This window comes from Cydia pomonella, chromosome 20 (assembly GCF_033807575.1).
Source record: "Cydia pomonella isolate Wapato2018A chromosome 20, ilCydPomo1, whole genome shotgun sequence".
In the NCBI taxonomy this organism is placed as follows: Eukaryota; Metazoa; Arthropoda; class Insecta; order Lepidoptera; family Tortricidae; genus Cydia; species Cydia pomonella.
In genome coordinates, this window is record NC_084722.1 from 471,844 (window position 1) to 489,264 (window position 17,421).

The 17,421-nt window shown below is 38.6% G+C and overlaps 1 protein-coding gene across 2 annotated transcripts in view; it reads right to left on the minus strand.

The window, feature by feature from the left end:
- Positions 1–1,366: 1,366 nt before the first annotated feature.
- Positions 1,367–17,421, minus strand: part of LOC133529080 (calcium/calmodulin-dependent protein kinase kinase 2) — a 305,137-nt gene continuing 289,082 nt past the window's right edge. For both annotated transcript variants that reach the window (XM_061866700.1, XM_061866701.1), the window contains 6 exons: positions 12,877–13,024; positions 10,866–11,053; positions 9,666–9,878; positions 8,719–8,886; positions 8,129–8,271; positions 1,367–7,761 (listed from right to left, as the gene is read on the minus strand). In XM_061866700.1, coding sequence (XP_061722684.1) covers positions 7,656–7,761; positions 8,129–8,271; positions 8,719–8,886; positions 9,666–9,878; positions 10,866–11,053; positions 12,877–13,024 — 966 coding nt within the window. In that variant the 3' untranslated portion in view covers positions 1,367–7,655. The remainder of the gene's footprint in view (positions 7,762–8,128; positions 8,272–8,718; positions 8,887–9,665; positions 9,879–10,865; positions 11,054–12,876; positions 13,025–17,421) is intronic.

Below are 17,421 nucleotides of genomic sequence, written 5' to 3' on the forward strand. Positions count from 1 at the left end.
AGGGGCAGAATAGTTCATTCTGAAATTTACGAACCTCTGTAGATAAGATAAAATAAGATAAGGGAACATAAGCTAACTTTACACCGATTTTTACCAAACAAAGAGAGGAAATGTAAATAAACGCCAAATTTTCATACAAATTTGATATTAATGATGACATTCCATAATTTGTCATTGCAAATACCAGGCAGTGCATTGAACTGTTATTACCAGGTATAGGGCCGGCACGGAGAACCAGTATTTTGCGCCATGAGTTGTTGTTTTGAAAACAAACCATAGAAGCGGAGCATGAATCTCGCGACCTAAACGCGTAAGCGCCATCAATTTTAAGGCGCTGACGACTGTTTGCTTGCGATTGTGGCAGTTCCATTGTTTGGTATGGCTTCTCTAGCGTAATAGTAGCTCAATGATGTAGCTTGGTGCGACTCTAATGTTATAATATACTGAAAAAGACTTTTCTATGGTAACGATTTTTTGTTGATATTAACCAAACCTATGTACAGAAGTAGCTAAACGGGGCACTGAGAACAGCTACCAGATCCCAGCTGCTGCGCCACAATTGTCTAAGGAGACCATCCCTAATATTTATCAACATATTCTTCGACAAAGTAATATGATGGTACCAAAACCTTTTCGTCCGCCCCTCACATTACTTGCACAATTCTAAATATACTTACATTAAACAAGGAAAGGATGTGGCTGCGTTGTTGGGACCCTGTCGCGTTAAAATTCGATACAGTACGGATATGATGGCCGCCCTTTTATCGTCTAGCATGTATCATCACTTCCATTGAAGTAACCGGTCACAGTCTGCGTTGGTCAGATAATGCATGTGGCTCCTGTCGAAGCTCCTCTTTCGAAAGACGATAAAACTGCGACCATTTTAGGCCCGCTGATTAAAGCTCCCTTGTAAACCATTGAACTATTATTACTACGTATAGAACCGGTACAGAGAACCAGTATTTTGCGCCATGAGTTGTTGTTGACAACAAACCATAGAAGCGGAGCGTGAATCTCGCGTCCTAAACGCGTAAGCGCCATCAATTTTGCGGCGCGTAGTACAGGTTGCGATTGCGACAATTTCATGTAATAATAACATAATGTTGTAAACGGAATTTGGTCGGTGAGATAATAAATATATTTTAAAATAAGTAGGTGCCATCGTAATTTCTAAGGGTTTCTAGTGTCACAGTATATTTATGACGCAGTAATTCTAGAACTGTTTTAGGTAGTAATTTTACATTAAAGCAGAATTCTTATAGTTTTAGAGTTGTTACAAGGTTCATTTAAATTCAATGAGACGGAGGCAAATTCAAAAAGTTGATAAATCTATGCAATTAATATGTTCTAAAACCAAAATGTTTTTGAATGCTGCCCAGCGTTGCTTGAATGGGATCAATGCTAAAGTGACCGTCAAAATCCTGAAAAGGTTTTGTTTATGGATTACACGAATTTATAAATTAAACTGACTGGTTTCAAAAAACCAAGATTATTTTTTATCGCCTCTACTTTGTTGCAGTAAGCAGCTATCGAGAGCGTCTTATTTTATTTAAACTTCTCTATAGATATAGGGTAAAGGCACCAGTGCTCGGCCATGCACCAGTGGTCAGCCATTCTTGCTTTATTTTTGGTTGTAATTATTAAAGTTTTTCGGATTTTCATGCCAAAAGTAGGTGATACTATAGATTGATAAACTGTGAATTGAAAAATAACTTAGTTTAAAAGAATTATCCAGCATGTCGGCAGGGTGTTCATCCTCATACCCTAGAGCCTAAATGGTCGCGCACTGTGCGGTTTGAGTGGAATTTCCTCCCGCGTACGCTCCGGCTGTGGAATGAGCTCCCTGTCGAGGTTTTCCCAGAATTTCCTCCAGCGTACGCTCCGGCTGTGGAATGAGCTCCCTGTCGAGGTTTTTCCCGAGGGTATACAGTATGGGGTTCTTCAAAAAAGGAGTGCACAGGCTTTTAAAGGGTCTCTAATAGAGTATTTTTTAAGTATACTTATTTATTTATTTAAACTTTATTGCACACATAAAGAAAAATGTACAAATGGCGAACTTAATGCCAAAAGGCATTCTCTACCAGTCAACCATTGGGTCAAACAGAGACATTTGTGTATGTTGGTGCAGGAAAAAATAATAACAAATAATAAGGAAAAAATTAAACGTGAAGTCAAATAATATCAAAAATATATAAATAGTTAAATACTACTACTTATATAATGTATAAAAGATAGACTAATACATATAATTATGTACATATACATGATGGTGAACCTTATTTAAGTTCTTCTGACAGAAGATGCTTGCGAAGTAGTCGTTTGAAAACGGGTTTGCTTGGGGCTTGTCGAATAAAGAGAGGGAGGGAATTCCAGAGACGGATTGCCTCAACGGCGAAAGAGTTAGACATAAAACCAGTACGGTGTGAAGGAATCGAGAGTTTGAGAGAACGGGAGGAACGGAGTTCACATCCTGGACGGGGGGTGATGAAAGTGAATTTACGTTTAAGATAACCAGGGGAGGAAGGCTCGAACAAAATGGAGAATAAAATACTCAGGATTCTAAGGGACCTACGACGACGGATGGAGAGCCAATTTAGCTGACGGCGATAAAAAGAAACATGGTCGTATTTGCGAAGTCCGAAAATGAAACGTATGCCATTATTCATAAGACGGTCTAGCTTATTGAGGTACTCCTGAGAGATATTAGTCGTGCACGCGTCCGCATAGTCAATAACTGGCAAAATTAGAGTCTGCACAAGTAATTTCTTAGTACCTACTGGGAGAAAATTCTTAAATTTATAGAGATAACGCAATGTTCCTGAAACTTTCCGACTTATTTCAGAGACTTGGTCATTCCAGGTAAGGCTAGAATCTAATACAAGGCCGAGATCTTTCACTTGTTTAGTAACTGGAATAACAGTGCCATCAAACAAAATCGGCGCGACAGAAACCGCACCAAGCTTTACTTGTTGATGATGGGTACCCAGAATAATAGCCTGACATTTTGCCGGATTGACACTGATGCCAAAGCTATTGGACCATTCAGCTATGTAAACTAGATCGTCATTGATGAGGGAAACAGCAGAATTTACGTTTTCCACAGAAGCATGGGCGTAAAGTTGCAAATCATCTGCATATCAATGGTAAGAGCTGCGGATTTTGGAGGTGATTTGGTCAATAAAGATTGAGAATAAAAGAGGAGAAAGGATCCCACCTTGTGGTACTCCCGTGTTCAGGTCACACCAAGCAGATAAGCATCCACTGGCTTTAACAGCCTGAACGCGGTCAGAAAGGTAAGACGCGAACCACTCAGTCGCTTTTGATGAGACCCTCAGATGTGTAAGAGTCGCAACAAGTAGGTCATGATCAACCGCATTAAAAGCGTTGGAGAAATCGATAAGCACCAACACCGTTACTCTGGAATTCTCCATGCCATTTCTGACATCTTCAACAACATTGAGAAGTGCGGTGGTGGTGCTGTGCCCTGATCTAAATCCCGATTGAAACGAAGAAAGCAGGTTGTTACCGTGTATAAATTTGGAAATCTGTTTATGAGCTGCTGCCTCAAGAATTTTCGAGAGAAAAGGAAGAATGGAGATGGGCCGAAAATGATGAACTTACTGTTTTCATAAATATACTGTGGCGCTTTTGTAAGTATCTTCAAACAAAAAGAGAAAATGCTTTTATTCCCTTTCTTTTCTTCATTAACTGTATAAGTTTTTGTGTGCGTTAGCGTAGCGGACCAGTTTCATGATTACTTTCGGGAGACTGCTCAAAGGCATAGTAAACAAAAAAGAGCAGTAAAAAAGAAATAAGGGGGTTAAAGTGGATACTCATTAGGTTACATAAGACAAGTTTCTAAGTTCCTTTCGTTGTTGTTCAGGTTAAATTTTCATTGTCCTTAGTTAGATGTTATATTCATCAATTTTAAGGTGATATAAGACGTACTTTGTACTCATTTAAAACAAACTAATTTTACGGTTGAACTTTTTGTCTGTGTGTGATAAGGATCTTGATACAATTTTTGACATAGTTTTACAATTTTTTCGAGAAAGATTTTTCTGCTTTATATGTATAGGTTGTGCTGACACAACCGAAGTTCGTACCTATGATTTTGACCTCGCAGACATATGAAATCATATCAGACGGCTTATTTGAGTTCCGGGGGGGGGGGGGGGGGAGCTGCACCTACCTGTCCCTTACATGCATAGAAAATAATGAAAAAGTGTTCGCTCAGATATGTCAAGTACGTCCATATTAACAGTACTTAACTTTGTTATTATCATTCCCCCAGGACTAAGTGGGTTATAGCAAAATCTTACTTCAGCGACTTGCTATAATATAAGTTTCAAATATACCTGACGCAATCAAAGATTTGAACCCTTGATGCAACAACAAGCATTATTAGAGCGATTTTACATTGTTCCATCCGATATCGGATGACGGATGAAAGTAAAACGTTAGTCATGTGTTTTTCTGTATTTATTTGTTAATGTAATAAATAATTATTACCAAAAATAGATAACGAAAAAAGGCGGACTTGATGCTATATGGTACTCTCTTGCAGCTGTTTTTCTTATAGGTGCCTACCGACATGTTGGAGCTCTCCATCAGCTGCCGGACCGATAATATTTGTTTGTGTGCATAATGTAGGCATAATATATATTGTAGTGTGCGTGACCGCTAATGATGGCGCTGCCGCGGTCTGAATACGCGGATGTAGGGTCCGATATCGGATCGGATAATGAAAACGCTCTTAGTCTTATAATAAGATAAGTTTTTACTTCACTGTTTAAGAATCTTCGTACATATTTTACTCTTCACGTTTTACTGTTCTCGAAGCATCTCTTTTTTCAGACGGAATTTTTATCTCAACTTTTATCGGCTATAAAACATTCTTCCTTTTCTGCTTTACGACTTGAAAAGGGACGGGTGATTTGACGTGATAACGTGTCACGATGACACCGTGTAAACAAACTCCGCATTGTGATTTTTACGAAGCAAGATACACATAGATGACGACCGGTCTGGCCTAGTGGGTAGTGACCCTGCCTATGAAGCTGATGGTCCCGGGTTCAAATCCTAGTAAGAGCATATATTTGTGTGATGAACATGGATATTTGTTTCTGAGTCATGGGTGTTTATATGTATTTAAGTATTTATAATATATTACATATATCGTTGTCTAGGTACCTACAACACAAGCCTTATTGAGCTTACTGTAGGGCTTAGTAAATTTGTGTAATAATGTTCTATAATATATAATAAAAAAAAACATAGATGACATTTTACCTTTAAAATGCTACGCCCCGTAGCGTACAGTAATCATTTGCATCCTGTACAATTTAATACTATTGTATAGTACCTAATATAAGAGATTATACAATAGTATACATTATTGTAACTAACCGACTATTTCTTAAGTTTTTAAATAAGTACTTAAAAAAAATGGGTTATCAATTCAAACTTTATTAAAGATTTGGCTTGGCACCGACTTCAAACATAGCAGTTGCTAGCATATATAGAAGGGATAGTATTTAATTTTTCCTTTTTTAAGGTTGTTTTTACTTTTACTTTTAAGTAAAGCGTTAAAACAGATTTTAAACGTGGACGAACTGAAATAAGCGGTCGCGTATATGGTGACAGTGGGTCGTTTTAAATGTGCCATCGTGTCGAAGTGATCTGTGCTCGGTGAAGTCTTGTTAATGAAACTGCTTTTGAGATGCGAATGTGAATGTTGTTATTAAACAGATGAAGTGTCTTGTATTGTATCTAATGGAAGAAGAGAAAATATCTTTTTCTTGTCCTAAGCCTTATCCCACTGTCTACGGTCGGCTATCCTTGTCTGCCTTTTCCACTGTTCCCGGTTCTGGGCTAGGGTGTTATCTACTATCCCTTTTAGTTCCTTCTGGACCGTCGTTAATCAGGTGGCGGTCTTCCGGCGCCTCGCGCTGTCGTGGGTATGTTCAGGGCAACTCGTACCATATGCTCTTCAGGGCGGCGGAGTACATGTCCATCCCATGGTAGGCGACGTTCTTTAACGTTGTCGATTATGGGCTCGACTTTATAACTCCCTCTTATGTGGATATTTCGTACTTTGTCCAGTAGTGTGACACACGCTGACCAGTGTGATACGAAGAGAAAATATGACAGTCATTTATTTTGTGCTACTGAAATGTTATTAATTATTATATACAAACTTTGGTCGGATGAAAATAGCTTGGCACTGACTTTGATTTGACAATTTTTCGGTCATCGGGGCCTATGGATGATTGCACCTCCAAGGCTATTACATGCGCAATTCCGACAAAGTGCCGTAATAAACATCATATTTGAATCGCCGCTGAAATTATTGATATTTGAGGGGCCAAACATTTTCCATTTTCATTGCAAACCACGTAACTTAAGACTGAATAATATTTACGTAGCATTACGAATCGAAGTAAATCTCTAATTAATGAAGAAACAATCAATTCAAGCGTAACGTTCAAAAGCTTTGTTTTAATTTGCATTTATGTAATTGTGTAATTTTGAGTGACCAGAATTTGTGTTTGCAAATTTTATTCGGCAGGTAGTTAAAATATTGTGTTTTGACTGAGGCCCGCTGGGTTAACGCACACATTTAACATTATGATTATGAATATAATAATTATTTAAGTAAGGTATGTATGTACATGATTTAATGCATTGAGCAATTTTATTATAATTATATTAAGTGACAGACTAATAATTATAGAAGCTATGGTCGACATAAAAAAAAAACTATGTAAGTACATAGTGAAATAAGACAAATCGTAATAATATAACAACAAATCTTATGTATAACAATAAAAATAAATCTATATATCTAAGTACTTAGATAATGAAAAATAATGGCTTTTTAACATATTTATGTATTTTAGCTGCCAAAGATATAAAATTTATATGTTTAGAGAAAATTCTAAGAAGTGCAGTCCTTATTTAAGGTCAAAAAGGGCAAAAATACCTTATTTACAATATCATTTAAAACCTTGGGACTAGTCGAGGAATGAAATATTAATGTTTAAAAATATTTACAATATTTCTATACTATAATATATAAAAAATATCATCTTCGTGCTTCCCTTACTAATTGCTTAACCTCACTTTATGTCACCTTTAGCTTTAAGTACAAAAACTAAAGAAACTTGACTTAGAAATTAATCTACAAACTATAAAGGCAAAAAATGCATGAATATATCATTAAAAATCTCTTTTTTTGTATAAGTTTCTTTTCTAAAGCATCTTATCTACTAGAGGACAAGAATATCTACGCATCGCCAATGACATCAAATGAAATTTAACGTGACGTTTCAGACATGTTAAGAGAATTTCGAATGTCTAAACATTTAACAATCATATTGTCACCAACATTTTTTACCCACGTACTTTTTACACTATGTGTAACATTTTGGCCCATGCAAGCAATGAGACCGGCTCACTAAACGTACACTGCTTGCAGCGACGACGTTACGAAAACAAACGTAAAATAATAATTTTCAATGATTTCATCTGACGTCACAGCCGACTTCCTGCGATATTATACTTTGTCCCCTAGTGAATAAGCAGCATTAATGTTTGACGCGCTGCGCGGGCGCGCGGACGCAGGGGGCGGGCGGTGCCGCCATCTTGTCGTATCACCGCGCGGCCATCTTGTTTTCCTCGTCCTTGGTCTCGTTGTCCTGGGGCTGGTCGCGGGACTCTTGGACTGACTCTAGGGCGATGTCAAACGATGTTTGTCGGCTAGAATAGAAGTTACTGGTCAAGTACACGATATAATAAATATTTTATTCCAATTAGTAGGGGTAAATAGCGTTATAGTGTGTATAGCGTAGCGTAGCCAGTGTAGTGAGCATTCCGGAAAGTTGACCGCACCTTCTTATAGATGAAAAGATTTATCTAAAAAGTCGTATTATAATGACTGATCACTATGGTGAATAGTATTAGTCATATGTTATGTGTCATACTCATAACCTTCCTTTTGCAGTTTTTTCCATAGAATTTGTATCAAAACACGAATGCAATGTACGTTTCTCAAACAATTGTCTATTACCTACTTTATTTCGTGCATTGTGTATAGTAATTTATCATTCCTATGTTTTTTTTGTACCTGTCCATAAGATAGTTCCCAGGAGCCGAAAGTGACCGCCCTGAACGCGCTAGGCCTCCTCGTTTCGGCTTTTCAGCCTCCTTGATGGTCTCTGAGGACTCGCGGCGGGATGTGCTGCCTTCCCGGCTTCGGAGGAACGGGTTCTGAAACATAAGGCATGATCCATGAAGTTTTTGGTTACTGCCAAAAATAATAATCATGTGTCCTGGTGATTATCTTAACTTTTAGGCCGTATTTGTGGACCTGGTAATATCTGGAGGCATCTTTCGGTAAATAGTCTTATATACCGTTTATTCTTAGTTCATTGAGCTATTATTATTAATAAGTTTAGTATAATCGCTAACAAATATGTTCGAAAATTACCCGCGACATCTTACAAGTGTATATGCCGCTGCAAAGGCTGTTGGGCTAATGCCTTAAGGTAACCTTAGTCACTGACCTGAAAGCTGTACTTCGTGGGGATGGTCTTGATGAGGCTAAAGTTGGACAGATTGGGGATGGAAGTGACGACTCGTGCCATATCTTCATCTGTCACCTCCAGCAGGCGACAGATCTCTTGTTCTGTGTTCCTAATATTATGTGACACTGACCTGGAAGCTGTGCTTCTTGAGCATGGTCTTGATCAGGATGAGGGTGGACAGATTGGGGATGGAAGTGACGACTCGCTCCATGTCCTCGTCTGTCACCTCCACCAGGCGACAGTTCTCTTGTTCCGAGGGTAGAGGATCAGCTCCGTTGTTTGTCACCCAGCCGTGTTCCTGTACAGAAAATAAAGAAATAAAATTAAAGTACTGCTAAAACAGATGAATTTTCACTAACTGTACAAGATGACCCAAAAATTATTTAACATTTTTTTAGGAATAGTCTTCATATTTAAAAAAAATCTCATTAAAAATGAAATCTACTGTCAAGTTTTCACTTTAACACATAACGTTTAAAGCAAACGTTTGTTAAAATTATCAATATAATAAAATAACATAAGTATTTTGATAATTTTAACAAACAGTAAAACAATCCTTGTCTACGTACATTTTTCTAGGCCTTTATTGCACGCCTCAATAGTAGAAAATAATACAAAAATAACAGCAATATTAGTCCAGGTAAACAATAGGCAGTCTTATCGGTACAAAGCGATCTCTCCCTGACAACAATCAATCACTCAAATATTTATTGATAAAATATAAGCATTTTACATGTCAACACTTTACAGCTAATGGGATTACACATATTATTATTTATCTAATTAAAACATTACTTATCTATTACTTATACAACCTTTAGGTAGGGGAATTACTATTAGTTTCTAACCTTAATTTCATGTATCGTAGCTCTTCTCGCGGGATCTTTATCCAACATGCGTAAAAGCAACCCCTTCAAAGCCGCAGAAAGCGTCGGTCGTGATGGAAACAGGAGTTCCGTCAGCGCGCGTTGAGCTATCTCGGCGCATGAGCCGCTCCAGAGCAAGCGGTCGGTCACCATGGCGTAAAGGGTTACGCCTAGCGACCAGTCGTTCTGGTGCTGTCCTGCTCTTTCTTACCTTAATCTCATGCATCGTAGCTCTTCTCGCCGGGTCCTTATCCAACATGCGCAAGAGCAGTCCCTTGAGCGGCGCAGAAAGCGTCGGTCGTGATGGAAACTTCAATGGTACAGTGAGCGCGCGTTGAGCTATCTCGACGCACGAGCCGCTCCAGGGTACGCGGCCAGTCACCATGGCATATAGGGTTACGCCTAGCGACCAGATATCTGCCGCCTGGGGAAAACAAAGTTTTAGTAAATTTTATTAAGCAGGTACAATTGCGAGCGATACTTGTGGTTTTAGACTAGCGTATTTTTACGCGCGTATACGGTCGTTTCAGCAAACAACGCTCGTATACGAGCTTACACCGGCGTGTGCGCTCGAACCTGTGCGTGCCAGCTCGCACGGCCCGAGCGTGTATATTAGCGCGACAATGCTCGTACGAATGGTACGCGAGCGTATATGCTCCTACACGCGCTTCTAAAAACGAGCTTATACGCTCGTATAAAACGCTAATCTGAAACCTGAAATGGAAAAAAAAGGTTATTCCATTTTTAATTTCCTTTACCATAGATATTGCTATGCGTCTCTGTAAAGCATGTAAACAAAAAAATTAAGGAATGGGAAAAGTCACATGCTTCTGGGAACCTTCGGTAGCTGGATTGATTAAGAAAGCAATCGAATCAGTGTATCAAAAGGCCGCAAGTTCAATTGTTGCCCGAAGCGGTAAGAATGTCCACCATGTGGAGGTAGCTGGGATGGAGAGTTACATTAAATTAAGGTTCGATTATTAAACCATAGATCACGGATCAAGACTACAGCGTGGCCCGAAAGTTAAAGCCTCAAGAAATAAACGTCTGAAAACAAAATATAATAAATAATGCTAGTCTACCAGGAAGTACCAAATCTTCATAATCATAAGTCGCTTCCACACCAAGGCATGAAGCCATCTCTCGTCAAGGATATGACCGTCTGGCTAAGTAATTAATCAGGTATAAGTAATTTGGGATTGGGTGGATATTATGGGGATGGTCTAGAATAAATTTTACCTTCCTGCAGCCGTTTCACAAGTCCTAAAAGCTGGAGTATCCACTCCTCCGGCAAGCCCTGCATCTGTTAACTCTCTGCAGGCAGTAAGGACCGCCACTTGCATTCGACCGTCGCCAAGCAGGAAGAGTTGGCTTAATGTCACGGAGGGAGATATTTTGCTGCGGATCTTACCTCCCCATTATACCGATCAGCTGGTGCAGCCGCTTCAGGAGCCCTAAAGGCCGGAGTCCCCACGCCCCCCGCAAGCCCAGCATCTGCTAACTCTCCGCAGGCACCAAGGTCAGCCACTTGCACCCGGCCGTCGCCAAGCAGGAGGTTAGCTGGCTTAATGTCGCGGTGCGCGATGCGTTGGTAGTGTACTGTTTAAAAGAATAATTTGAAGCCAGTAAAGTTATAGCCGGCGGTGAACATTATTCGGGCTTTCCAGTTAACATTCCCTTGCAGGGTTTGTTCAGTATCTTCAATGAGACAGCAAATATCAGCAATAAATTTAGGACGGTACTGCCATAAATCTCCTAAGTGTTTATTAATTATTCATGTTATAATGTTTTACACAAAGTTTCCGTCTGTTCCAATATTATTTTATTTAAAAGAAGGTGGAAATTTCAATGTTGGGAAATGGCCCTTGTGGGTACTTTCAAAAATATCTTAATGCAGAAAACATATTTCGGGATAATTTTGTACTAACAGTACTCGATCCCGAGAGAGAGAGAGAGATGCAATGAATATTCGGCCATTATTCGGTATTCGGCCAATTTGGCCACAATTTTACTATTCGGCCGAATACCGAATGTTGGCACAGTATTCGGCCGAATACCGACTAGTACGTAGATAACGCTAAACGAGGGGTAAAAAATGGATGCATAGCTGAATGTGCAAGTCGCAAAATGTGCACTAATGCAAATCGCAGAAGGTGTAGATCGTAAAAAGAGCAGGTCGCAAAATGTGCAAATCGTAAAACGAGTAGGTCGCAAAATGTACAAATCGTAAAATGTGCACGTCGCAAAATGTGCAAATCGTAAAATGTGCAGGTCGCAAAATGTGCAATTCGTAAAATGTGCAGGTCGCAATATGTGCAGATCACACTGTACTCGTAGATGAGAATGAGAAGTCTTCTTGAATTCTCTTCATCCGGGCGGGTCACGGGTGTTCAATACCCGAGTAGAGCCGATACCGCAGATCCGGACGTGAACTTAACCTGGACCTTAACCTTGTCCTAGAGGAAACGATTCTTGGCGGGCCCGTGTAGTTGTTAGTACGACTTTAAAATAAGAAGTTTTTCCATACGGAGGAAGATTAACTGTCAAAAATGTTAATAAGAGCACTCTATTAAAACACACTAAGGTCCATTTTCATTTGACAGGGTTGAAGGAGGAAAACGTGCCGAAAAAGAGAGCAAAAGAGACCACTGTCCTTTTCTAAAAGTAGTCATTGGTTAAAAAGAATAATCTATGATAGGTGAATATATTATATAAAATACGCGAAAAAAATAATAGAATAAACAAGGACATCTGAATATTTAATCAACGTTCATTTGTAACCAACACGGTAGCCATAGCAATACGATAGGAAGGGACAGTTGTTAGTTAATAGTTAGTTATATTATTATCTGCTTGCACATTTTGCGATCTGCCCATTGTGAGATCTGCACATTTTGCGATCTGCCCATTATGAGAACTGCACATTTTGCTGTTTGCTCATTGTGAGATCTGCACATTTTGCGATTTGCTCATTTTACCTAACCTGCACATTTTGCGACTTGCACATTCAGCTATGCATCCTAAAAAATTGGCTGTGACATAATCGGACAGACAGACGGACATGACGAATCTATAAGGGTTCCGTTTTTTGCCATTTGGCTACGGAACCCTAAAAAGGAACAAACTACAAGTAGGCAATCAATTATTAAGATCAGTATAATCTTTCAAACTACCTTTATATTCATAGATAGTACAAAAACAAGAAACATTCGGCAGCCGAATATTCGGCTATTCGGCCGATGGCTCCGCCGAATATTCGGTATTCGGCCAAGCCACTCGTTGCATCTCTAATCCCGAGTAGAGCATCTCAGAAGAACTTTCTCTTTGTTGTCTTTTGGTTGTCTGTTGGTATGTCGATCACTGGCCCGCCTTCCAGTAGTTACAACACCTAAGTCGGTCTTCATCTAACACGTAGTACTTACAGTACTCGATCCCTAGTAGAGCATCTCGGAAGTATTTCCTCGCTAGCTCCTCGCTTAGCGGGTTATCTGTCGGTATGTCGATCACCGGCCCGCCTTCCAGCAGTTGAAACACCAAGTACAGCTGGTCTTCCTCAGGGTCATCTAACACCTGGAAAGATTCGTAATTATTATCTTGTAGTGTGCACTATGTCCGTTACACACACCTTCAGGTTGGTTGAAGATCATATATAATTCATATATCAGGATCAAATTATACTTTCAACTAACAAGTTGTCTCAATTGACGTACATGGCGATCCTGACAGATGAATTCTACGACCTGTCTGGTCTAGTGGGTAGTGAAGCCGAATATGGTCCCGGGTTCAAATCCTGGTAAGGATATTTATTTGCTTGATGGTTGTTTCTAAGTATTTAAGTATTTATACTTATTCATTACATTAAAGCAAAGGAAAGCGCATGATTTTCCATTTTTTAGGGTTCCGTAGTCAACTAGGAACCCTTATAGTTTCGCCATGTCCGTCTGTCTGTCTGTCTGTCTGTCTGTCCGAGGCTTTTCTCCGTGGTCGTTAGTGCTAGAAAGCTGAAATTTGGCATGGATATATAAATCAATAAAGACGACAAAGTCGTACAATAAAATCTAAAAATATATTTTTTTTTAGGATACCTCCCCTACACGTAAAGTGGGGGTGAAATTTTCTTTTCGCTTCAACCCTAGATTGTGGGGTATCGTTGGAAAGGTCTTTCAAAACTAATATGGGTTTTCACGAAAAAAATTTTGATAAAGTGAATATATTCGGAGATAATCGCTCCGAAAGAAAAAAAAATATGTGTCCCCTCCCCTCTAACTTTTGAACCATAGGTCCAAAAAATATGAAAAAAATCGTGGAAGTAGAGCTTAAGAAACACATTAAATGAAAACTATAGCGGACATGATCAGTTAAGCTGTTTTTGAGTTATCGCAAAAAGTTTTCCCTTCATAGTAAAAAGACTTACTTTAATTAGGTACTGATTATGCAAATTTGCCTATTTGTTTAACTCGGGTGAAAGGTACCGTTTCATCCCTTGGTTAACAATTTACTATACTTTAAGCTCCAGTTTAGCTTATTGTGACGGAAGAGTAACTACGGAACCCTACACTGAGCGTGGCCCGACATGCTCTTGGCCGGTTTTTTCTTTAATATAAAAAATTGTAGTCGCAGACATATCAACTTGAAAAAAAAACATGTTTACAGCTCTACACCGTTTGAAGGGTTTCAAAGTCCTATCCTCAAAGTTGTTTGTGAGTGTCTATGTGATGCGAAAGTTTATTATAATTAAGTACCTATTTGAAAGATGTGAGTAGTTATTCGGGCGTGACTGTTCGTATTGAAAGCGATTAGACTTCCAAGGCCGCCAAGTTTGTGGCAAAGAAAGTTCCGGCAGGTCAGAACTCAACAGGTTGGCGAGGACTTGTTGAATATGGCCGAGTTATTACACGCGTGGTTACGCCGCAAGAGAAAATATAAATAGACACTACCTCTGACTGTTTCTTCGACTTTTGCTACCGTAAGCTTTGTCGTTGTTCGTTGTACCCACATAATTTTTAAGAAAAAAAACCGACTTCAATTAGGGAGCCCGGTGAAAGAACGATTATTGTTGATTTTGGATTTCATACAGTGAAATTAAAAAGACAGCGTCTACGCCTAATTATGTAGCAAAGGAAGTAACATGGTTTTTTAGTCACTGCACCCACCTTGACACATTTCAGATTTGCCCTATGGTTTACTGGTAATATACCCGCAATAGGGTATTCGACTGTATTTAAGATAAATTATATCACCCCCTTCATGAAATAAAGCACCAGATAATTATTAAAAAAACTAAATAGGATAGAAATATAAAAATGTGCCTTGAAAACCTAACTGCTTGACAAACATGCAAAGAGAACAAATTGCCAAACGTGAACTATGCATCATTGAAGAGTTCCGTTCTGTTCATCATCAGCAGTTCCACTTCATCAAATGTCACTTCTACAAATAAAAATACTTGATTTGTTGATGAAAATACTAAGATCACTGTATATATGCCTTTAACATTTGAGAAGTTCCCTCGATTCCTCATGGACCCCATCGCCAGAACTCAAACTTGACAAAAATTGGTCTTGAAAATCTAATTTACTTATGAAACACAGCGAAGAGGACAAATCGCCAAACGTGTACTATGCGTCGTTGAAGAGTTCCATTCTGATCATCATCAGCAGTTCCACTTCATCAAATGTCACTTTTTTAAAGGTAGATGTTTGATTTGTTAAATTAAATTAAAATTAAATTAAATTATCATTTATTTCGACCATCTGGGATCAAAGAAAATACAAAAATAACTATATGTATGCCTTTCACGTTTGAACAGTTCCCTCGATTCCTCATGGATCCCATCATCAGAACTGAGTTTTGACAAAAACGTGACAAATCTGTATATGTATTCAAACAAAAAAATAATTTTTCAAAATCGGTTCAGAAATGACGGAGTTATGAAGTAACAAACATAAAAAAACACAACCGAATTGATAACCTCCTTTTGAAATCTTGAAGTCAGTTAAAAATGCCGTATATGTAAGTAAGTTTGTTGTTTATTGTTTATTGATGTTTATATATTAACTAACTTACATTAACCTAACAGGTATACCAAGCAAGTAAGTTACTATACATTGAACTTAGTTTAACAAGACAACACTATACGAAACAGATAAACTTTATAAACATAACAAATTATTGTATTTCTACTATATACTATATAAATGACTAATAACACTAATATTAGGACGGTGTAGTCGAGGGTATGGAGATCGACTCCTAGTCTCGGTTCCTTCTGTCAAAATATGTCTGTCTGGGGGTCGAATAGAAGGATATTATTTATGTGATTCAGTGCTACATACAGAGGACTGGTGACTAAAGTTACTGTGTTGGTGCTGGGAATTATAAAAATTGGGAGTTGTAATAAGTAATTCGAACGTGCACTGACATCAAACCAATTAAACCGATAACACGCTGCTTAGCATACCGTTAGTCACTCGCGGATCTTAGCTTCAGCGTAGGTATTTTGAGACGACTTCATGGTGCTATTTCCCAAAAAAATGTACCGGGTGATATCGAAAGCGATAAGCCGAGATGCAGGAGCTCAATGAGGTGGACAGACCAAATTCGCGTCTTGATGTGACGCTCCACGGTGCACAACATCCAGCGACAGACAAAGAGGTAGCGGCGAATTGTCAAAGAAGCTGTTCCCTAGAAGTGGCCACGACCCTCAGTGATGAGCAAACCGATGCAAGGAGGAGGACCGGGTGATATAAAAGGAAGAACCACGTACATATTTAATTATTTTTCACGCATTACTTGTTTCAGTTTAATCAGATATAACAAAATCACTTTTTATTTCATCTATTTTGTGTCGTTTAAATTTATGTGCTTGTATATATTTCTACACCTCCGCAGGCATCTCCCCCTAAGATTTACATTGTTTTTCTCGCAAAAGCAAAGTATTAAATCGAGATAAAACCGAGACAAAATGATACCCGATATTGGTGTAACGAACTCTCGAGTGCTTTTGTCAACAATGTGAGTCATAAAAATGATCCAAGGTTTTACTTTATTATTCGAGTAGCACTAGTTTGTTGTTTTTAGATGAATCTAGTAAATAAAGAACACTGACAGCCCACATACCCGTACCATGCCGCGACACCTTTCAATGTTGTTGATAATATTTTTAAAATATTATTTTAACATTTTAGTTATTTGTGTATGAAAATTGCCACACTACTGCTATTTAAGATTTTCTAACGTAATATAAGATATTGCTGACCGCAGTAATAGCCACACAAAATATTTAAAGCATAAATACAACATTTTGAGCTCTTAGAAAAGGTTTTAAAATATTGAAATATTAACTATTAGAGCTCAACGATGGTGCGGAGTGTTAGGGTCGGCAACGCGCTTGTAACTCCTCTGAAGTTGCAGGCGTACATAGGCTACGGAGACTGTTCACCACCGTATGCTTGTTTGTCACCGCCGTAGAATAAAAATAAATAAAAATTGCCACAATGAAATAAGAATATGCCTATACTGCATTTATTATGCTCTAATCTAATTGTATTTTTATGTACAGTTAGCTAAACTATTTGCTTAACACTACTGCATTTATGCAAGGGTGCTAAACTATTAAGTTTTGCTGACTGTCCATGACAGCGGTAAAGAAAGTCGGATTTTACGTGCCAGTTCTTTGCGTATTACGCTAAAATGGAAAAATAGTAGAAAGGCTCGCGTTGAACGCGGTGTTGTATGAAGGTTGTTCGTCTCGGATAAGTTACTACGTTACTAGTCTCTGGTTTTAGTCACGAATCTCAGGGTATATTTTATCCACTCAAAACCGGTGCGTTTTATGAACGCTCAGGTTCGTAAGTGTTTTTCATTTGTTTCTTCTGCCTTTAATATATATTATGTATATTTCTCTGGAATCTTTTAGTCTTTATATATCTGTATTTATGCAAGCGCTTTGTTTAATTTTATTTTGC